The 23,366-nt window shown below is 52.0% G+C and overlaps 1 protein-coding gene across 1 annotated transcript in view; it reads right to left on the bottom strand.

Annotated features, from left to right (window-relative positions):
- LOC140428891 (synaptonemal complex protein 2-like) overlaps positions 1 to 23,366 on the bottom strand; it is a 573,438-nt gene that overhangs the window by 34,111 nt on the left and 515,961 nt on the right. The window contains exon 16 of the mRNA XM_072515538.1: positions 7,225 to 7,308. Within this exon, the coding sequence (XP_072371639.1) occupies positions 7,225 to 7,308 (84 nt within the window). The remainder of the gene's footprint in view (positions 1 to 7,224; positions 7,309 to 23,366) is intronic.

Below are 23,366 nucleotides of genomic sequence, written 5' to 3'. Positions count from 1 at the left end.
GAACTGGCGCAGCTCATCACTCATGAAGGAGGACCCCCTGTCGCTATGGATATACGCGGGGCAACCGAACAGTGTGAATATGGTGCCAAGGGCTTTAATGACTGTGGCCGCTGTCATGTCGGGGCAGGGGATGGCGAAGGGGAAACGAGAGTACTCGTCCACCACGTTCAGGAAGTATGCGTTGCGGTCTGTGGAGGGGAGGGGCCCTTTGAAATCCAAACTGAGGCGTTCAAAGGGGCGGGAAGCCTTGATCAGGTGCGCTCTATCCGGCCTGAAAAAGTGCGGTTTGCACTCTGCGCAGATGTGGCAGTTCCTGGTGACTGTACGGACCTCTTCCACAGAGTAGGGGAGGTTGCGGGACTTTACGAAATGGTAGAATCGAGTGACCCCCGGGTGGCAGAAGTCCTCGTGGAGGGCTTGGAGGCGGTCTATTTGTGCGTTGGCACATTTGCCGCGGGATAGGGCATCGGACGGCTCGTTCAGCTTTCCAACTTCTCATAGTTGAAGGTGGAGAGCTCGATCCTCCACCTTAAGATCTTGTCATTTTTAATTTTGCCCCACTGTGCATTATCGAACATGAAAGCTACCGACCATTGGTCGGTGAGGAGAGTGAATCTCCTGCCGGCCAGGTAATGCCTCCAATGTCGCACAGCTTCCACTATGGCTTGGGCTTCCTTTTCCACTGAGGAGTGGCGGATTTCTGAGGCGTGGAGGGTCCGGGAGAAAAAGGCCACGGGTCTGCCCGCTTGGTTAAGGGTGGCCGCCAGAGCTACGTCGGATGCGTCGCTCTCGTCCTGGAAGGGGAGGGACTCGTCGATGGCGCGCATCGTGGCCTTTGCGATATCCGCTTTGATGCGGCTGAAGGCCTGGCGAGCCTCTGTCGACAGGGGGAAGGTAGTGGACTGTATTAGCGGGCGGGCCTTGTCTGCATACTGGGGACCCACTGGGCGTAATATGAAAAGAAACCCAGGCAACGTTTCAGGGCTTTGGAGCAGTGGGGGAGGGGAAATTCCATAAGGGGGCGCATGCGTTCGGGGTCGGGGCCTATTATCCCATTGCGCACTACGTATCCCAGGATGGCCAACCGGTTTGTGCTAAAAACGCACTTTTCCTCGTCGTATGTGACGTTCAGGGCGTTAGCGGTCTGGAGGAACTTTTGGAGGTTGGCGTCGTGGTCCTGCTGATCGTGGCCGCAGATGGTTACTTTGTCGAGATACGGGAACGTGGCCTGCAACCCGTGCTGGTCAACCATTCGGTCCATCTCCCGTTGGAAGACCGAGACCCCGTTTGTGACACCAAATGGGACCTTTAGGAAGTGGTATAGATGCCCGTCTGCCTCGAAGGCTGTGTACCTGCGGTCACCTGGGCGGATGGGGAGCTGGTGGTAGGCGGACTTGAGGTCCACGGTGGAGAAGACCTTATACTGGGCAATCCGATTGACCATGTCGGATATGCGGGGGAGAGGGTACGCATCTAGCTGCGTGTACCATGTTGATGGTCTGACTATAGTCTACGACCATCCTTTGCTTCTCCCCGGTCTTTACTACTACCACCTGGGCTCTCCAGGGACTATTGCTGGCCTGGATTATGCCTTCCTTCAGCAACCGCTGGACTTCAGACCGAATATATATCCGGTCCTGGGCGCTGTACCGTCTGCTCCTAGTGGCGACGGGTTTGCAATCCGGGGTGAGGTTTGCAAACAAGGACGGCGGTTCAACCTTGAGAGTTGCGAGGCCGCAGATAGTGAGTGGGGGTATTGGGCCGCCGAATTGGAATGTTAGGCTCTGCAGGTTACACTGGAAATCTAATCCCAGTAATGTGGGCGCGCAGAGTTGGGGAAGGACGTAGAGCCTGTAGTTCTTAAACTCCCTCCCTTGCACCGTTAGGTTCGCGATGCAGAACCCTTTGATCTCTACGGAGTGGGATCCTGCAGCTAGGGAAATCTTTTGCGTGCTTGGATGGATGGTCAGAAAACAGCATCTTACCGTGTCTGGGTGAATAAAACTTTCAGTGCTCCCGGAGTCGATCAGGCATGGCGTCTCGTATCCGTTGATCAGCACCGTTGTTGTCGTCGTCTGGAGCGTCCGGGGCCGCGATTGATCCAGTGTCACCGAAGCCAGTCGTGGTAGTAGTGTCGCGGCGTCTTCTTCGGACCCCGTGGAGCCGTCGATGCTGGGGTCCTTTGTTGTCAACCAAGATGGTGGCGTCCATGAATCGCACGCGGCCGGGGGTGGACAAAATGGCCGCCCCCATGGATCGCATGTGGTCGGGGGTGGACAAAATGGCCGCCCCCATGAATCGCACGTGGCTGGGGGGTCACAAGATGGCGGCGTCCATCCTCCCCTCGTGGTGCCCGGGACCCAAAATGGCGGCACCCACGGGTCGCACATGGGGCGCTGGTGGGGTTAGGGAGCGTTTGGGATGTGCTGGGCTCGTTCTTCTCCGGGGATTGCGGCGACCCCCCGGGACCGGCACACTGCCGCGTAATGGCCCTTCTTGCCGCAGCTTTTACAAATAGCTGCGCGGGCCGGGCAGCGCTGCCGGGGTGTTTCGCTTGTCCGCAGAAATAGCAGCGGGTCCCCCCGGGATGGTCTGGCGCTTTAACCGCGCAAGCTTGCGAGGGGGGGTTGTCGCGAAGGGGGTCCACGGAGCCCAAGGGGCTGCCGCGCGGTCGGGGCCGTAGACGCGGGCGTTTTGCGAGGCCACATCTAGGGAAGCTGCAAGGGCCCGTGCCTCTGAGAGTCCTAGCGACACTCTTTCTAAAAGTCTTTGGCGGATTTGGGGAGAGTTCATACCTGCCACAAATGCATCGCGAATTAGCATGTCCGTGTGTTCGATCGCGTTCACCGGCGGGCAGCTGCAGCCCCATCCCAAAATTAGCAGCGCGGCGTAGAATTCTTCTAGCGATTCTCCGGGACTTTGCCGTCTCGTCGCGAGTTGGTGGCGTGCGTAGACCTGGTTAACGGGCCGAACGTAGATGCCAATCAGCAATGCAAGCGCCGTCGGGAAATCCTCTGCGTCTTCTATGAGAGGGTAAATTTCCGGGCTTACCCTCGAATGCAGGACCTGCATTTTCTGGTCTTCTGTGATCCGGCCGGGGGCCGTTCGGAGGTAGCCTTCAAAGCATGCTTGCCAGTGTTTAAATACTGCTGCCGAGTTCGCTGCGTGGGGGCTGATCTGCAGGCATTCCGGGGCGATCCGGAGCTCCATAGTCTTTTAAGCTCGCTTAATAAATTGTAGCGCACAATGACTTACGAGAGAGACGAGAAGTGATGAAGTCGATTCAGGCTTTATTAAGCGAGACTTGACCCCAGGAGCTCAGCAACAGAATGAAGCGGCGGGGAGAAGCTCGGGTTCTTATACTCCGCCTTCAGGGCGGTGCCAGGAGTCGGCAGCCAACCAGGACCCGGGATCTGTCAGCCAATAGCATCACGGCTTCACAGTCTCACATGACCCCTAATACATACCACCACACCATTCTAAAACCCATTTACACTATTCCCTTATCGTCCATATGTCTATCCAATGACCATTTGAATACCCTTAGTGTTGGTGAGTCCACTACTGTTGCAGGCAGGGCATTCCACACCCTTACTACTCTCTAAGTAAAGAACCTACCTCTGACGTCTGTCTTATATCTATCTCCCCTCAATTTAAAGCTATGTCCCCTCGTGCTAGACATTACCATCCGAGGGAAAAGGCTCTCACTGTCCACCCTATCCAATCCTCTGATCATCTTGTATGCCTCAATTAAGTCACCTCTTAACCTTCTTCTCTCTAACAAAAACAGCCTCAAGTCCCTCAGCCTTTCCCCATAAAATCTTCCCTCCATACCAGGCAACATTCTGGTAAATCTCCTCTGCACCCTTTCCAATGCTTCCACATCCTTCCTATAATGCGGTGACCAGAATTGCGCGCAATACTCTAAATGCGGCCGCACCAGAGTTATGTACAGCTGCAACTTGACCTCATGGCTCCGAAACTCAATCCCTCTACCAATAAAAGCTAACACACCGTACGCCTTCTTAACAACCCTCTCAACCTGAGTGGCAACTTTCAGGGATCTATGTACATGGACACCGCGATCTCTCTGCTCATCTACACGGCCAAGAATCTTACCATTAGCCCAGTACTCTGTCTTCCTGTTATTCCTTCCAAAATGAATCACCTCACACTTTTCTGCATTAAACTCCATTTGCCACCTCTCAGCCCAGCGCTGCAGCTTATCTATGTCCCTCTGTAACTTGTAACATCCTTCCGCACTGTCCACAACTCCACCGACTTTAGTGTCATCTGCAAATTTACTCACCCATCCTTCTGCGCCCTCCTCCAGGTCATTTATAAAAATGACAAACAACAGTGGCCCCAAAACAGATCCTTGTGGTACACCACTAGTAACTGGACTCCAGTCTGAACACTTTCCATCAACCACCACCCTTTGTCTTCTTCCAGCTAGCCAATTTGTAATCCAAACCGCTAAATCCCCCTGAATCCCATGCTTCCGTATTTTCTGCAGTAGCCTACCATATGGTTGAGATGCATGAAGATTGGGCTGGGGGGGGGGGGGGGGGGGAAATGTTTACGTTACCATATTGATGAAATTGTTTATATTACTGTGATAAAAAAATTTCAAATACCTCAATAAAATATATTTTTTAAAAAGTTTATCAAACAACATCAGAGATTCTGCCACAGAACCCAAAGGGGATGTTTTCAGACCAGCCCATCTGAAAGGGGAGGTTTTCCCAGTGTCCAAAGACTTCAATATAAATAAAAATCCCAAAGGGTGCAGTGACTTTGCAGAAGTTAACCCGAAGAATGTATATCAGAACAGGGAGCAGGACAGTAATTAAAAGGGAACATAGGATAGACAGACAATATCATTTATGGGCAGCACGGTAGCATAGTGGTTAGCACAATTGCTTCACAGCTCCAGGGTCCCAGGTTCGATTCCCAGCTTGAGTCACTGTCTGTGCGGAGTCTGCACGTTCTCCCCGTGTGTGCGTGGGTTTCCTCCGGGTGCTCCGGTTTCCTCCCACAGTCCAAAGATGTGCAGGTTAGGTGGATTGGCTATGCTAAATTGCCCTTAGTGTCCATAAATTGCCCTTAGTGTTGGGTGGGGTTACTGGGTTTTGGGGATAAGGTGGAAGTGTGGGCTTGGGTAAGGGTGCTCTTTCCAAGAGCTGGTGCAGACTGGATGGGCCGAGTGGCCTCCTGCTGCACTGTAAATTCTATGAATATCCTAACAGTCATTATCGCTACAAAATAATTTTCTCACCTGAGTATTTGGGATACACCTCACCAACCTTGAGCCATAGTTTACATATGCATTCCAAATGTCACTTGGAGATACTGCCATGCATTTCGAACAAGCTCTAACCAAAGAAATTCAATCATGGTTGGAGAAGAGCTAGAGCGTCAGGTGGCAAGATGTGTAGTCAAAGAGGGAAATTCAGGCAAAATTTGTCGTCAAAGGGGAAAATCCAAGTGGGATAGATCTAAGTGCGTTTTCCTAATAGCTTTTTAGAATTTATTAATGAGCTCACACATGAAGAATTGTCACTTGAAATAAATTCAGAATAAGTGCCCATCAAAACTCAATATTACTGGGGCTCAAAGTGGAGGAAAAGAGTTGCGCAAGTAACTATCGCAAAGAACAAAGAATTGTACAGCACAGGAACAGGCCCTTCGGCCCTCCAAGCCCGTGCCGACCATGCTGCCCGACTAAACTACAATCTCTACACTTCCTGGGTCCGTATCCCTCTATTCCCATCCTATTCATGTATTTGTCAAGATGCCCCTTAAATGTCACTCTCGTCCCTGCTTCCACCACCTCCTCCGGTAGCGAGTTCCAGGCACCCACTACCCTCTGCGTAAAAAACTTGCCTCGTACATCTATTCTAAACCTTGGCCCTCTCACCTTAAACCTATGCCCCCTACTAATTGACCCCTCTACCCTGGGGAAAAGCCTCTGACTATCCACTCTGTCTATGCCCCTCATAATTTTGTAGACCTCTATCAGGTCGCCCCTCAACCTCCTTCGTTTCAGTGAGAACAAACCGAGTTTATTCAACCGCTCCTCATAGCTAATGCCCTCCATACCAGGCAACATTCTGGTAAATCTCTTCTGCACCCTCTCTAAAGCCTCCACATCCTGCTGGTAGTGTGGCAACCAGAATTGAACACTATACTCCAAGTGTGGCCTAACTAAGGTTCTATACAGCTGCAACATGACTTGCCAATTGTTATACTCAATGCCCCGGCCAATGAAGGCAAGCATGCCGTATGCCTTCTTGACTACCTTCTCCACCTGTGTTGCCCCTTTCAATGACCTGTGGACCTGTACTCCTAGATATCTTTGACTTTCAATACTCTTGAGGGTTCTACCATTCACTGTATATTCCCTACCTGCATTAGACCTTCCAAAATGCATTACCTCACATTTGTCCGGATTAAACTCCATCTGCCATCTCTCCGCCCAAGTCTCCAAACAATCTAAATCCTGCTGTATCCTCTGACAGTCCTCATCGCTATCCGCAATTCCACCAACCTTTGAGTCGTCTGCAAACTTACCAATCAGACCAGTTACATTTTCCTCCAAATCATTTATATATACTACAAAGAGCAAAGGTCCCAGCACTGATCCCTGTGGAACACCACTGGTCACAGCCCTCCAATTAGAAAAGCATCCTTCCATTGCTACTCTCTGCCTTCTATGACCTAGCCAGTTCTGTATCCACCTTGCCAGCTCACCCCTGATCCCGTGTGACTTCACCTTTTGTACTAGTCTACCATGAGGGACCTTGTCAAAGGCCTTACTGAAGTCCATATAGACAACATCCACTGCCCTACCTGCATCAATCATCTTAGAGACCTCCTGGAAAAACTCTATCAAGTTAGTGAGACACGACCTCCCCTTCACAAAACCATGCTGCCTCTCACTAATACGTCCATTTGCTTCCAAATGGGAGTAGATCCTGTCTCGAAGAATTCTCTCCAGTAATTTCCCTACCACTGAAGTAAGGCTCACCGGCCTGTAGTTCCCGGGATTATCCTTGCTACCCTTCTTAAACAGAGGAACAACATTGGCTATTCTCCAGTCCTCCGGGACATGCCCTGAAGACAGTGAGGATCCAAAGATTTCTGTCAAGGCCTCAGCAATTTCCTCTCCAGCCTCCTTCAGTATTCTGGGGTAGATCACCCCAGTGTAACCAGTACTTGTACCTTCTCAGGTTGTCTGAAACTTTGTAAGTTAGCATTTTCTGAGTCAGTCATGTTTTTTTTGGTGGCTGTTGAAGCTGCTGCATTCTAGGAAAAAGAAACATAAAGATTATTAATATCAATTGTTACTTTGGGTGGATTATGGGGTAAGGGGTGAAAACATAGTGGGAAAGTCACCGAAACTCAGTAATGGGTTCAAATCCCAGCACAGCAGCAGATTGGGATAGATTTCGCACACATCTCGCAACTCAAAATTGGGCATCCGTGTTGGCACTGTCGGCTAGCAGAACAAAACCACAGACAACCATAATTTGTAACTTCCTGGCCTAGCATATCCCCCCAATCTATCCAGGGTCAGGAACTTATAAAACAGGGGCTGTGGCGAGGGGGCATTTTAAATCGTTTACTGGGCCTGTCTTGCGGTGTGGTGAGCAAAATATTGAAAAGGATTCTGAGATATAGGATGTCATAATATACATCAGTGCATTATGGTGCAATCACATACACACACTGATGGACATGCAGTAGGACCAACCAGCATACATAACACCGCAGCCAATCACCAGTGAAAGCACAAGCACTATAAAGACAGGGGACAGGAGAGTTCCCGCTCATTCTAGCAGCAGCCAGCTCAGAGCACAGAGCTCACAGCCTGCATCACAGACATTCACCATGTGCTTGAGTGCCTCACCATAGCTAGTGATAGGAAAGGGTCCACAGTTAAGCTGGTATTGCTTATACGCACGTTTACAGTATGTTAGCATAGTTGAACAGTTATAAAATAGCGTCACACCACTTCTAGCATTGTTGACTTGTTTGTGAACCAGAACACCCAACACGACATGGTACAAGAAGTGGCCGCAATCTAGCACTTGTGAGACCTACCTGCAACTTCTCAGCATTCCGGCATCCCACATCATGGAGAACATCAACCCGCCGCCGCTGCTCCGCATCGTTGGCAATCTCGGGGTAAACTGGAAGACATTTAAACAGCGCTTCCAGCTCTTCCTCGAGGCCACGAGGAAGAGCTTCCAACTCTTCCTCGAGGGAGAATGCATCAGACACCAGGAAGATAGCCCTTCTTCTCTCCACGGCTGGGCAACATGCCATCCACATCTTTAACTCCCTGACATTCGCGGACGACGAGGACAAGACCAAGTACAAGACGGTTCTCCTCAAATTCGACACGCACTTCAATGTTGAAGTCAACAAAAGCTTCGAAAGATACCTGTTCCAGCAGCGCTTGCAGGGTAAGGATGAGCCTTTCCAATCCTATTTAACACACCTCCGCATCCTTGCGCAATCCTGCGGCTACGGGCCCACCTCCGACTCCATGATACGCGACCAGATTGTTTTTGGGGTCATGTCGGACACCCTGCGTCAGCAGCTCCTTAAAGTTAAGCAACTAACCCTGGCGACTGCCATCGAGACCTGTGTCCTGCATGAGAATGCCACCAGCCGGTACTCCTACATACAGGCAACTGAAACGGCGCGGCAAGGGCCCCATGAGGCGGAACGGGTCCAAACGATCGAACACATCCCGGGCCGCAGTCTGGAGGAGGGCGGCCATTTTGCGCACTTTCCGAGGCCTCCCGCGCCTGTACGCGCCAAACGAGGGGATGGTGACGTGGAGGAACGCGATGCGCAGGCCGCACCACGCAAGACCGTACCGCGCATGCGCGGTGGCGCAACGAACTCACTGACGTCACGACGTGCGGCAACTGTGGTTCCGCCCACTTAAAGCGGCAATGCCCTGCAAAATCGCACCAGTGCCTACGCTGTGGCAGGCTTGGCCACTATGCTGCCTGCTGTCGAGCAGCCCAGCCTGCCAACTCGCCAAGATTTAACCAGCCTCGCAGGAATGTTCGGGCAATCCAACCCACCTTCATCGAGTCCGATCCTGACTTCATGCAGACCAGTGACACAGAGGACAGGGAGCCTTTTCGAGTCGCTGTCATAACCAAGAACAGGTTGTCCCCCAATCGAAAGCACCAGCCGCTGTTGGTGAAATGAAATGAAAATCGCTTATTTTCACAAGTAGGCTTCAAATGAAGTTACTGTGAAAAGCCCATAGTCGCCACATTCCGGCACCTGTTCGGGGAGGCTGGTATGCGAATTGAACCGTGCTGCTGGCCTGTCTTGGTCTGCTTTCAAAGCCAGCGATTTAGCCCAGTGTGCTAAACCAGCCCCTGCACAGCGTTGATCCGGACGACGAGTGGTGTGCCACCCTGACGGTCAACCGATCCCAGATCAGATTCCATCTGGACACTGGTGCTTCCGCCAATCTCCTCGCATGGTCAGCATTTCAAACCCTGGGGGTCAAACCAACAATTCTTCCATCCAATTGCCAACTGGTCGATTATAATGGTAACGTCATCCCCGCCACCGGGTCATGCCAACTCGAGGTGACGCACAACTCGCGAAAAGTCACCCTACCCTTCGAGATCCTCAAAGGACTCCCTGCTAGGCGCACAGGTGTGCAAGCTGCTCAACCTCGTGCAGCGCGTATATTCCCTCTCTCCAGAGGACACGTCTGACTTCCAAGATGCGGACTTCAGGACGCAACTAAGTGCCATCATCACTCAACACCGAATACACTTTGGTTTCTCTTCAGATCGTATCAATCTCTCGGCCTTTTGGCTAAGATCAAGTGTCATGTAGATTGAGCCTTTGGTTCAGCTCTGGTAGGTCTGTACTGTGGGGACCATGAATTGGATTCAATTTGAATTAGTATTTTGGAGCAGGCGAGGAGCTGGATTAGGGGTTCGCCCCTGACCCACACTCTGAGCCCTGGTTTTGTAACTCAGAAAACTTAGGGCAGCACGGTAGCATTGTGGATAGCACAATTGCTTCACAGCTCCAGGGTCCCAGGTTCGATTCCGGCTTGGGTCACTGTCTGTGCGGAGTCTGCACATCCTCCCCGTGTGTGCGTGGGTTTCCTCCGGGTGCTCCGGTTTCCTCCCACAGTCCAAAGATGTGCAGGTGGATTGGCCATGATAAATTGCCCTTAGTGTCCAAAATTGCCCTTAGTGTCGGGTGGGGTTACTGGGTTATGGGGATAGGGTGGAGGTGTGGACCTTGGGTAGGGTGCTCTTTCCAAGAGCCGGTGCAGACTCGATGGGCCGAATGGCCCCCTTCTGCACGGTAAATTCTATGAAAGATGTCTTCGAGGGCATGGGCACACTTCCCTACACATACAAAATCCTGCTCAAACAGGACGCCACGCCTGTGGTTCATGCACCTCGCAGACTCCCGGCACACCTCAAGGACCGCCTCAAGCTGCAGCTACTGGATCTCCAGGACCAAGGAGTGCTTTCCAGAGTGACGGAACCAACCGACTGGGTCAGTTCCATGGTGTGTGTCAAGAAGCCTTCCGGCGAGCTCCGGATCTGTATCGACCCGAAGGATTTAAATTGTAACATCATGCGTGAACATTACCCTATCCCCAAGCGTGAGGAGATCACGTGCGAGATGGCTCGAGCCAACATATTCACCAAGCTGGATGCATCAAAGGGCTTCTGGCAGATTCCATTCGACAAGTCCAGCAGAAAGCTGTGTACTTTCAACACCCCATTTGGCAGGTACTGCTACAATAGAATGCCATTTGGAATCATATCAGCATCTGAAGTGTTCCACCGCATCATGGAGCAGATGATGGAGGGCATCAAGGGTGTGCGCATCTATGTGGATGACATCATCATCTGGTCCATCACCCCGCAGGTGCACATCAGTCACCTCCAACGGGTTTTTAAGCGAATACGGGACCAAGGCCTGCGCCTCAACAGAGTCAAATGTTCTTTCGGCCAGACCGAACTCAAGTTTTTAGGAGACCACATATCTCGGTTAGGTGTGCGGTCGGATGCGGACAAGGTGGCAGCCATCACGGCCATGCAGAAGCCGGCGGATAAGAAGGCGGTGCTCCGGTTCTTAGGAATGGTCAACTTCCTAGGAAAGTTCATCCTTAACCTCGCTTCCCACACCACGGCTCTCCACAACCTAGTTAGGAAGACGACAGACTTCCAGTGGCTTCCCGCCCACCAGCGTGAATGGGAGAAGCTCAAGGTCAAGCTGACCACTGCCCCGGTATTGGCGGTGCAAGGGAGACGAAAATATCAACGGACGGTAGCCAATCTGGCATAGGGGCGGTGCTCCTGCAACGAGATGACGCTTCGTCATGGGCTCCTGTTGCCTATGCGTCACGGGCCATGACCCCCACAGAGCAGCGCTACGCGCAAATCGAGAAGGAGTGCCTAGGCCTGTTGACCGGTGTCAACAAGTTCCATGACTACGTGTATGTCCTTCCCCAGTTCACTATGGAAACCAACCATCGCCCGCTGGTTGGTATCATCCAAAAAGACCTCAATGACATGACCCCTCACCTACAACACATTCTGTTCAAGCTCCGGAGATACGATTTCCAGCTCGTGTGCACACCGGGTAAGGACCTGATCCTAGCCGATGCTCTGTCCAGGGCAGTCACCACTCCATCCGACCCAGAGGGGTTCGTTTGCCAAGTCGACGCCCATGTGGCCTTCACCGCCGCCAATCTGCTGGCCACGGATGAACGCCTCATCCACAGTCGCTGTGAGACTGCGGCTGACCCCCTGCTACAACGTGTGATTCGCCACATGACTGACGGATGGCTCAAGGGACAATGCCCGCAGTTCTATAATATTCGAGACGATCTGGCAGTCGTTGATGGCATCTTCCTGAAGCTGGACCGCATCGTGATCCCACACAGAATGCATCACCTGGTTTTAGAGCAGCTGCACGAGGGCCATCTCGGCGTAGAGAAGTGCCGACGTAGGGCCCGAGAGGCTGTCTACTGGCCTGGCATAAATGAGGACATTGCCAACACTGTGCTCAATTGCCCCACCTGTCAGCGGTTCCAGCCGGCACAACCACGGGAGACCCTTCAGCCCCATGAGTTGATCACGTCCTCTTGGTCTAAGGTAGGCGTGGACCTGTTCCATGTGCTCGGCAGGGACTATGTTCTCATAGTTGATTATTTTTCCAGCTATCCCGAGGTTGTACGCCTGCACAACATCACGTCATCGGCTGTTATCCGTGCCTGCAAAGGGACCTTTACTCGTCACGGCATCCCACTCACTGTGGCTTCGCGAGCCAGGAATGGTCTAACTTCGCCAGCAGGTACAACTTTGTACACATGACGTCCAGTACCCTGCACCCCCAGTCAAATGGCAAAGCACAAAAGGGTGTCCACATCGTAAAGAGGCTCCTCTGTAAGGCTGCTGATGCAGGATCCGACTTCTGCCTCGCCTTGTTGGCCTATCGCTCGGCTCCACTGTCCACGGGCCTGTCACCAGCCCAGCTGCTGAAGGGTCGCACCCTCAGGACCACTGTACCATCCATTCACGTCCCAGACCTCGACCATGCTCCGGTCCTTCAGCGGATGCAACAGTCTCGCGGGCAGCACAAGGCGGCGCATGACGCTCGAGCGACTGATCTTCCTGTTCTGGCGCCAGGTGACAACGTCCGAATCCATCTTTCGGAGGGTGGCTGGTCTGCGACTGCTGTGGTTCTTTGGCTAGTGGCTCCCCGCTCATTCCTGGTTCGTCTGCTGATGGCTCCATTCGCCGCCACAATCGGCATGCCCTCCGTCTGGTTCCACGCTCGCTACGCGATCCTCCACCGGTGCCACGCCCTCCTGTTGTCCCCGACCTGGACTTTGTAGAGTTTCCGGATACTCTGCATCCTCACTTGGCCGTGGCCCGGCCCGATCCTCAGCCGGTGGCTCCTGACCCACCCTTGAGGCGGTCAACCCGAATTCGTCGCCCACCTCAGAGACTTGATTTATGAGCCTTACAATGTTGGACTCAATGCTTTGTTCTTTCTTCCTGTTTCAGCATTTCACTAGTTTGTTTATCGCATTCGTTATTAGTTTTGTTGTTGGTGTAACACCTTGTTTTTCTTTTCTCTGCACCAGGCACCTTCCCGTGTATATAGACTAGCCTCATGTACATAGTTATGTAAATACTGCACACACATAGTCAGATACACTCATTATACGTTATTTATTCTCACATAGGCACATGTTCTTTGTAAGAAAGGGGGATGTCATAATATACATCAGTACATTATGGTGCAATCACATACACACACTGATGGACATGCAGTAGGACCAACCAGCATACATAACACCGCAGCCAATCACCAGTGAGAGCACAAGCACTATAAAGACAGGGGACAGGAGAGTTCCCGCTCATTCTAGCAGCAGCCAGCTCAGAGCACAGAGCTCACAGCCTGCATCACAGACATTCACCATGTGCTGAGGGCCTCACCATAGCTAGTGATAGGAAAGGGTCCACAGTTAAGCTGGTATTGCTTATACCCACGTTTACAGTATGTTAGCATAGTTGAACAGTTAATAAAATAGCGTTTCACCACTTCCAGCATTGTTGGCTTGTTTGTGAACCAGAACACCCAACACGACATAGGATTTATGATTTTTTAGAAAAACATAGCTTGATTAAAGATAGTCAGCGTGGCTTTGTGATGGTCGGCACAACATCGTGGGCCGAAGGGCCTGTGCTGTGCTGTATTGTTCTATGAATCAACCGTGGTTCAATGAGAAATTCAGGAAAACAAGCATACCTTAAAACAAAAACTGAGGTGTCAACCTGGTGAAGCTAAGTGCACCTCTGCAATACATAACTATTTGCATGTGTTAGGATCCTGGATGAGAACCCTACTATTTGCAATTTGTAAAACTGTGAGGAAAGGTGACTGCACCACAGGAGTGATAACATTGAACCTAGGTTAAAACAAACTTTAACCCAAACACAGAATTAACCACATTAGTAATAAATAAATAGCTTTACAGGTAACTGTTATCACAGTTCTTAAGAAAAAGAAAAAACTTAACTTACTCCCTACACCTGCCAATATATATTGCAGTTAAGCAAACCAACATCTCTCAGATACCACTTATAAATAAAGTTAAAAATCAGGCTTAATTGCTTTTATCTGTCGAACCCTCAACTACTTCCTGTGGTAACAAATTCCACAGATCGACACTCTCTGGCTGAAGAAATTTCTCCTCATCTCTGTCCGCAATGGTCTGCCCCGTATCCTAAGACTATGACACCTGGGGCGTCATTCTTCGACCCCCCGCCGGGTCGGAGAATGGCCGTTGGCCGCCATGAATCCCGCCCCCGCCGAAGTCTCCGGTACCGGAGATTGGGCGGGGGCGGGAATCGGGCCGCGCCGGTTGGCGGGACCCCCCGCTCAATTCTCCGGCCCGGATGGGCCGAAGTCCCGCCCAGAAATTGCCTGTCCCGCCGGCGTAAATCAAAGCTGGTATTTACCGGCGGGACCAGGCGGCGTGGGCGGGCTCCGGGGTCCTGGGGGGGGCGCGGTGAGATCTGACCCCGGGGGGTGCCCCCACGGTGGCCTGGCCCGCGATCGGGGCCCACCGATCCGCGGGCGGGCCTGTGCCGTGGGGGCACTCTTTCCCTTCCGCCTCCGCCACGGCCTCCACCATGCGGAGGAGGAAGTGACTCTCCCCACTGCGCATGCGCGGGAAACTGTCGGCGGCAGCTGACGCTCCCGCGCATGCGCCGCATTTCCGCGCCAGCTGGCGGGGCAACAAACGCCATTTCCGCCAGCTGGCGGGGCAACAAACGCCATTTCCGCCAGCTAGCGGGGCAGAAATCCCTCCGGCGTCGGCCTAGCCCCTCAATGTTGGGGCTCGGCCCCCAAAGATGCGGAGCATTCCGCACCTTTGGGCCGGCGCGATGCCCATCTGGTTGGCGCCGTTTTTGGCGCCAGTCGGCGGACATCGTGCCGTTGGGGGAGAATTTCGCCCCTGGTTCTGGACACAACTACCATTAGGAACATTCTTCCTGCATCAACCTTGCCTCGTCCTGTTGGAATGTTATAGGATTCAATGAGATTCTCCCCCTCTCATTTTTCTGAACTCCAGCGAATACAGTCCTAACCTAGTCAATCTCTCCTCATCGTCAGTCCCGCCTTGCCGGGATTCAGTCTGTTAAACCTTTGCTGCACTCCCTCTGGAGCAAAAAAATCCTTCCTCAGATAAGGAGACCAAAACTGCACACAATATTCCAGGTGTGGCCTTACCATGGCCCTATATAATTGCAGCAAGACATCAGTTGCTTCAGGGTCCCCCAGGTTCGATTCACGGCTAGGGTCACAGTCTGTGCGTAGTCTGCACCTTCTCCCCGTGTCTGAGTGGGTTTCTTCCGGATGCTCCAGTTTCCTCCCACAGTCCAAAGATGTGCAGGTTATATGGATTGGCCATGATAAATTACCCTTAGTGTCCGAAAAAATGTTAGGTGGGGTTACGGGGATAGGGTGGAGGTGTGACCTTACACTTTGTTCCCCCATCCAAATCATTAACATATATTGTGAATAGCTGGGCTCTCAGCACTGATCCCTACGGTGCCCACAAACTGTTCTAGAGTGTATAGAATCCTGGAAGATGACCATCAATGCGTCCACTATTTCTGGAGCCACTTCCTTAAATACTCTGGGATGGAGATTATCAGGCCCTGGGGATTTATCAGCCTTCAATTCCATCAATCTCAAAGGGCTAGTGCAGACCCGATGGGCCGAATGGCCTCCTTCTGCACTGTAAATTCTATGATTCTATATTCTTGTATTCAAATACTCTCGCTATGAAGGCCAATATACCATTGGCCTTCTTTACCGCCTGCTGTACCTGCATGCTTACCTTCAGTGACTGGTGTGCAAGGACACCCAGGTCTCGCTGCACATTCCCTCTCCTAATTCATGGCCATTCAGGCAATAGTCTTACTCATTTTTGCTACCAAAAGGGATAACCTGGCATTTCTCCAAATCATATCGCATCTGCCATTCATTTGCCCACTCACGCAATTTGTCCAAATCACAGTGAAGGATCTCTGCATCTCTACATCCCACCCTCCCACACAACTTGGTGTTACCTGCAATTTGGAGATATGACATTTTGTTCCCTCGTCTAAATCATTGATATATTTTGTGAATAGGTGGGGTCCCAGCACCGATCCCTACGGTACCAAAGAACTGTTCGAGAGTCTATAGAATCCTGGAAGATGACCACCAATGCATCCACTATTTCTGGAGCCATTTCCTTAAGTACTCTGGGATTTATCAGCCTTCAATCCCATCAATTTCTCTACTAATATTGATATCCTTCAGTTCCTCCCTCTCACTAAACCCGGAGTTCCCCAAAATTTCTGCGATTTGATTATTGTCCTCAGACGTGAAGACAGAATCCAAGTATGTTTTAGTTGCTCAGCCATTTATTTGTCCCCTATTGTACATTCCCCTGCTTCTGATTGTAAGGGACATACATTTGTCTTCATCAGTCTTTTTCTCTTCACATACCTATAGAAACATTTACAGTCAGTTTTTATGTTTCCTGCAAGCTTGCGCTCGTACTCTATTTTCCCCATCTTAATCAATCCCTTGGTCCTTCTTTACAGAACTCTAAATTGCTCCAAATCCTCAGACCTGTTGTTTTCCTTTGCCAATTTGTATGCTTCTTCCTTGAGTCATATACGGTCTTTAATTTCTCTTCTAAGCCATGATCTAACGATGACCATGAAGCCATTATCGATTGTCGTAAAAAACAATCTGTTTCACTCATGTCCTTTATTGAAGGAAATCTGCCATCTTCACCTGGTCTGGCGTACATGTGACTCCAGATCCACAACAATGTGGTTGACTCTTAAATGCCCTCTGAAATGGGCAAGCAAGCCACTCATTGTATTCAACCTCTACAAAAACACAAAAAAGGGATGAAACAGGACCACCTGGCATCGAACGAGGCACTGGAAACAACAACGGCAAACTAAGGCCCTGCCGACCTTACAAAGTCCTCCTTATTAAGCTTGCGCTTAAGTTAGAGGAGTTGTCTCACAGACTAGTTCAGCAACAGAAGTCATACTCACAGAATCATACCTTGCAGATAATGCCCCAGGCACGACTATCAGCATTTATGGGTATGTCTTGTCTCACTGGCAGGACAGAACCAGCAGGATGGCGGTACAGTGGCATACATTTGGGAGGGAGTTGCCCTGGGAGTCCTCAACATCGATTCTGGACCCCATGAATTCTCATGGCTTCAAGTTAAACATGGGCAAGTGATAGAAATTGGCTTTCTAGTTAGCTACAGATGATATAGGTAAAAGGTTTAATTAAGAACTCATTAAGAGTAATTAACTAAATCATATTAACCATGACAATAAGGGAAGCTGAATATCTGGGAACATTTTGCAAGTTGCTTGAGACTTGCTTAAGATTGTAAGAACAGTGACATCAAATAGCTAAAAGGCCCTATTGTGTGAAAGAATGGGCAATTCCGTTTCTATGGTAACGACCAGTCTAAGGTGATAAGTCCGAGAGAAGAATGTGTTTTTCTCAAGCGATGGAATGAGAAATTCACACCAATATCACACTACTTTATTTAAATACATATCCCTCTTAAATTGGCGGACAGACAATTCGGCCGAATTGAATGAATTATAAATTAGTTGAAGCCAATCACAGCTGTAAAGAAGGCGGAACCATAAAATAATAATCTCCTTAAGAATCACTTGTCGGGATGGATAAATCCATTCCGGAATCAATCTATCTCTTTCTGAAACCTATTTTCCTTGCTTGCTTTAGCTAAATCGCCATCATTCTTTTGTTTAAATCACTCAGTCATTTTATACTGTGTATTATGATTTGCAGAGTTACCACGATCTGTATTTTAAAACTCAACCACTGCATTCGCTAACGACAATCAATCTGGCTCGCTTGTTAAAAGGCTAGTCGGAATTCTCTTAATGTTGTATTGAAAATACAGTTTGCCGTGGACACTACAGCTGACTAATAAAGTTCCATTGGACTTTGCCAAAAAGCACAGACTTATAGATAGAACACCTAGTTCGTTATCCAACTGGCCAGATTTCCCACTATCCCATGCCTCCTTACTTTCTGCATAAGCCTACCATGGGGAACCTTATCAAATGCCTTACTAAAATCCATGTACACTACATCCACTGCTTTACCTTCATCCACATGCTTGGTCACCTCGTCAAAGAATTCAATAAGACTTGTGAGGCAAGACCTACCCCTCACAAATCCGTGCTGACTATCCCTAATCAAGCAGTGTCTTTCCAGGTGCTCAGAAATCCTATCCCTCAGTACCCTTTCCATTACTTTGCCTACCACCGAAGTAAGACTAACTGGCCTGTAATTCCCAGGGTTATCCTTATTCGCTTTGTTGAACACGATATTCGCCACTCTCCAATCCCCTGGTACCACCCCTGTTGACAGTGAGGACGAAAAGATCATTGCAACGGCTCTGCAATTTCATCTCTTGCTTCCCATAGAATCCTTGGATATATCCCGTCAGGCCCGGGGGACTTGTCTATCCTCAAGCTTTTCAAAATGAAGAATTCATCTCCCTTCCTAACAAGTATCTCCTCGAGCTTACCAGTCTGTTTCACACTGTCCTCTCCAACAATATGGCCCCTCTCATTCGTAAATACTGAAGAAAAGTACTCGTTCAAGACCTCTCCTATCTCTTCAGACTCAATACACAATCACCCGCTACTGTCTTTGATCGGACCTACCCTCGCTCTAGTCATTCTCACATTTCTCACATATGTGTAAAAGGCCTTGGAGTTTTCCTTTATCCTACCCGCCAAAGATTTTTCATGCGTCTCTTAGCTCTCCTAATGCCTTTCTTCAGTTCCCTCCTGGCTATCTTGTATCCCTCCAGCGCCCTGTCTGAACCTTGTCAGCCTTACATAAGTCTCCTTCTTCCTCTTAACAAGACATTCAACCTCTCTTGTCAACCATGGTTCCCTCGGGACATCCGGTTGCGGCTATGCGGAGCTAAGTCGGCAGCTTCCGCCAGAAACTGACTTTTGGGCTCTTTTTAGGGCCCCCAGCGGCATTCGTTCGACGGTTCCCAGTGTGGGAAGGTGACAGTAACATTTCCCCGGCACTGTATGGATTGGACCAGGAGAGGAGCGGTGACAAAAGTAGTTTTGGTGCAGCGAAAAGTGCGAGGGAGGAAAACCAAGATGGCGGCGGGTGGCGACCAGGCAGCGTGGGCGCAGTGGTCGCAGGAACAGCAGGAGTTTCTCCAGCGCTGCTTCACGGAATTGAAGGCAGAGCTGTTGGAGCCGATGAAGGCTTCAATAGACAAGCTGCTCGAGACCCAGAAGGCCCAAGGGGCGGCGATCCAGGAGGTGCGGCAAAAGGCCTCGGAGAACGAAGACGAGATCTTGGGCCTGGCGGTGAGGTGCACGAGGCGATGCATAAGAAATGGCAGGAGAAGTTCGAGGACATGGAGAATCGGTCGAGCAGAAGGACCTGCGATTCTGGGTCTCCCGGAAGGAGTGTAGGGGTCAGATGTTGGAGCATACATGGTCACGATGCTGAACACGTTGATGGGCGCGGGGGCCTTCCCGACGCCCCTGGAGCTGGCGGGGGCCCACCGAGTCCTGGCGAGGAGGCCCAAGCCCAACGAGCCGCGGCGGGCGGTGCTGGTACCACCGCTTCGTGCACAGGGAGTGTGCCCGAAGGAGGTCAAAGAAGGAGCGGAGCAGCAGGTGGGAGAATGCAGAGGTCCGGATACATCAGGACTGGAGCGCGGAGGGGCCAAGAAGAGGGCCGGGTACAATCGGGCTAAGGTTTCTCTGCATCGGAAGGGGGTGAAATTTGGAATGTTGCAGCCGGCGCAACTGTGGGTCACTTTCAAGGACCGCCACCACTACTTCGAGACGCCGGAGGAGGCGTGGAACTTTATCCAAGTCGAAAAGTTGGACTCGGATTGAGGGTCGGTTGCGAGGGGATGTCGAGAGGGGGTTGGTGTGATTGTTGTGTTTTGGGGGGATGTTCTATTGTTTGGTACTGGGTTTCTTTTTTGGGTGCTGGGTGGGGTAGGGTGAAATGGTTCATAGTGGGGATTTGGTGCGTGTGTGGGCGTCGGTGGTTGGAAGAAGGGGCCCCATTGGGGGGGAGGGGAGAGGGGAGGCCCGAGGTGGGGGAGCTGGGGTCAGGCCGCGAAAGGGAGCTGCGCAAGAGGGGCGGGGCCGGCTTGGTGGAAAGCGCGGGCTTTTTCCCACCCTAGGGAAGGAAGTGGGCGGGGTCAGGGGGAGGGGTGGTGCTGGAGAGGAGCGCCCGCTGATGGACAGGAGGGGTGAGGAGAGATCCTCACACTGGGAGGGCCGATGGAGTGGCGGGAGCGGCCGGGGTCAGCTGACTTACTTTGCTAAGGGAGGAGCAACACAGCTAGGGGAGGAGGGGGGGGGGGGGGGAGGAAACTGGGTTGCTGCTGCATTGGCCAAAGGGGATCTGGAGTCTGAAGAGAGAGTCGGGGCGGGGGTCTGCCGCTGGGGGGAACGGAGAGTGCGGGAGGCGCAGGCACATGGCTGGCCTAGAAAGGGAGATGGCTAATCGGCAGGGGGGGGATCCGGCTGATAACTTGGAATGTGAGAGGCCTGAACGGGCCAGTCAAGAGTGTTCGCGCACCTGCAGGTACTGAAGGCAGATGTTGTCATGCTCCAGGAGACGCATCTGAGGGTGGCAGACCAGGTTAGGCTGAGAAAGAGGTGGGTAGGGCAGGTTTTCAATTCGGGATTGGACGCAAAGAATTAAGGGATGGCGATTTTGGTGGGGAAGTCGGTGTCGTTTGAGGCGCTGAGCATTGTGGCAGACAATGAAGGTAGGTACGTGATGGTGAGTGGTAAGCTGCAGGGGGTGCGGGTGGTCTTGGTGAATTGAGACAATGCCGGATTTATGCCGCGCATGTTGGGCCGGATTCCGGACCTGGAGGCAGGGAGCCTGATAATGGGGGGGGAACTTTAATACGGTATTGGATCCAGCATTGGACCGCTCTAGGTCCAGGACGGGCAAGAGGCCGGCGGCGGCCAAGGTGTTGAGAGGGTTTATGGACCAGATGGGAGGAGTGGACCCATGGAGGTTTGTTAGGCCGGGGGCCAGGGAATTCTCAGTCTTTTCCCATGTCCATAAAGCCTACTCTTTGAAGATTGACTTCTTCGTTTTGAGCAGGGCGCTGATCCCGAGGGTGGAGGACACGGAGTATTCGGCCATAACCATCTCAGACCATGCCCCGCACTGGGTGGAGCTCAAGCTAGGGGAGGAGAGGGACCCGCGCCTGTTGTGGTGCCTGGATGTGGCTTTGCTGGCAGATGAGGAGGTGAGCGGGCGGATCCGGGGTGCATTGAAAGATACCTAGAGGTTAACGATAATGGGGAGGTGCAGGTAGGGGTGGTCTAGGAGGCGCTGAAGGCGGTAATTAGGGGAGAGCTAATCAACCACTAGGGCCCACAAGGAGGGGAAGGAGAGGAGAGAGAGGGAGAGGTTGGTGGGGGAGATTTTAAGGGTAGATAGGAGGTATGCAGAGGTACCCGAGGAGGGACTACACAAGAAGCGACGAAGCCTCCAGGCCGAGTTCGACCTGTTGACTACCAAGAAGGTGGGGGTGCAGTGGAGGAAGGCGCAAGGGGCGGAGTATGAATACAGGGAGCAGGCTAGCCGGATGCTGGCACACCAGCTATGGAAGCGGGAGGCAGCGAGGGAGATTGAGGGAGTTAGGGATAAAGGGGGGAACATGGTGAGGAGTGCGGTGGGAATAAATGGGGTATTTAGAGACTTTTATGAGGGGCTGTATAGGTCTGAGCCCCGACGGAGGAGGGGGGGATGCGTCGTTTTCTGGACCGGCTGAGGTTCCCGAGGGTAGAGGAGGGGCAGGTGGCGGGGCTTGGGGCACCGGTAGGGCTGGAGGAGCTGACTAAGGGGCTGGGGAGTATGCAGGCGGGGAAGGCAATGGGGCCAGATGGGTTCCCGGTGGAATTTTACAGAAAGTATATGGACCTGTTGGGCCCACTACTAGTGAGGACTTTCAATGAGGCGAGGGAGGAGGGGGTCCTACACCCGACGATGTCCAGGGCACTGATCTCGCTGATCTTGAGGCGGGACAAGGACCCTTTACAGTGTGGGTCATATCGGCCAATCGCGCTCCTCAATGTGGATGCGAAGGTGTTGGCTACCAGAATTGAGGACTGTGTCCCGGGGGTGATCCACGAGGACCACACTGGTTTCGTGAAGGGAAGGCAGCTAAACACCAATGTGTGGAGGCTCCTAAATGTAATCATGATGCCTGCAGTGGAGGGGGAAGCGGAGATAGTGGCGACGATGGATGCGGAGAAGGCCTTCGATAGGGTGGAGTGGGGGTACCTGTGGGAAGTGTTGAGGAGGTACGGGGAGGGGTTCGTTAGTTGGGTTAGGTTACTGTACGAAGCCCCGGTGGCAAGTGTGGCCACAAATCGGAGGAGGTCGGAATACGTTCGGCTGTACCGGGGGAAGAGGCAGGGGTGCCCCCTATCCCCCCCTGCTATTTGCGTTGGCAATTGAGCCTTTGCCGATGGCTTTGAGGGTCTCCAGGAACTGGAGGGGGCTGATGCTGGGGGGGGGGGACACCGGGTATCGCTGTATGCCAACGACCTGTTACTGTCTGTGGCGGACCCGGTGGGGGGAGATGCCGGAGGTGATGCGGATCCTCAGGGAGTTTGGAGACTTTTCCGGGTATAAGCTCAACATGGGGAAGAGTGAGCTATTTGTGATACACCCAGGGGACCAGGGAAGGGGGATGGACGAGCTTCCACTGTTTTCAGTACCTAGGGATCCAGGTGGCCAGGAGCTGGGTGGCCCTACACAAGCTCAACTTGACGAGGCCGGTGGAATAGATGCAGGAGGAGTTTAAAAGGTGGGATATGCTGCCGCTCTCCCTGGCGGGTAGGGTAGTCGGTGAAGATGACGGTGCTCCCGAGGTTCCTTTTTATATTCCAGTGTCTCCCCATCCTGATTTCCAAGGCCCTTTGAAAGCGGGTCAGCAGGAGCATCATGGGGTTTGTATGGGCGAAAAAGACCCTGAGGATGAGAAGGGTGTTTCTGGAACGGAGGAGGGACAGAGGTGGGCTAGCGCTGCCTAATCTGTGTGGGTACTACTGGGCTGCCAATGTGGCGATGATACGCAAGTGGGTAATGGAGGGGGAGGGGGCAGCGTGGAAGAGGCTGGAGAAAGCGCCCTGTGTGGGCACGAGCCTGAGAGCGCTTGTGAGGGCGCTGCTGCCGCT

The sequence above is a fragment of the Scyliorhinus torazame genome, chromosome 8 (genome assembly GCF_047496885.1).
Source record: "Scyliorhinus torazame isolate Kashiwa2021f chromosome 8, sScyTor2.1, whole genome shotgun sequence".
NCBI lineage: Eukaryota > Metazoa > Chordata > Chondrichthyes > Carcharhiniformes > Scyliorhinidae > Scyliorhinus > Scyliorhinus torazame.
This window is presented reverse-complemented; position numbering and strand designations above follow the sequence as displayed.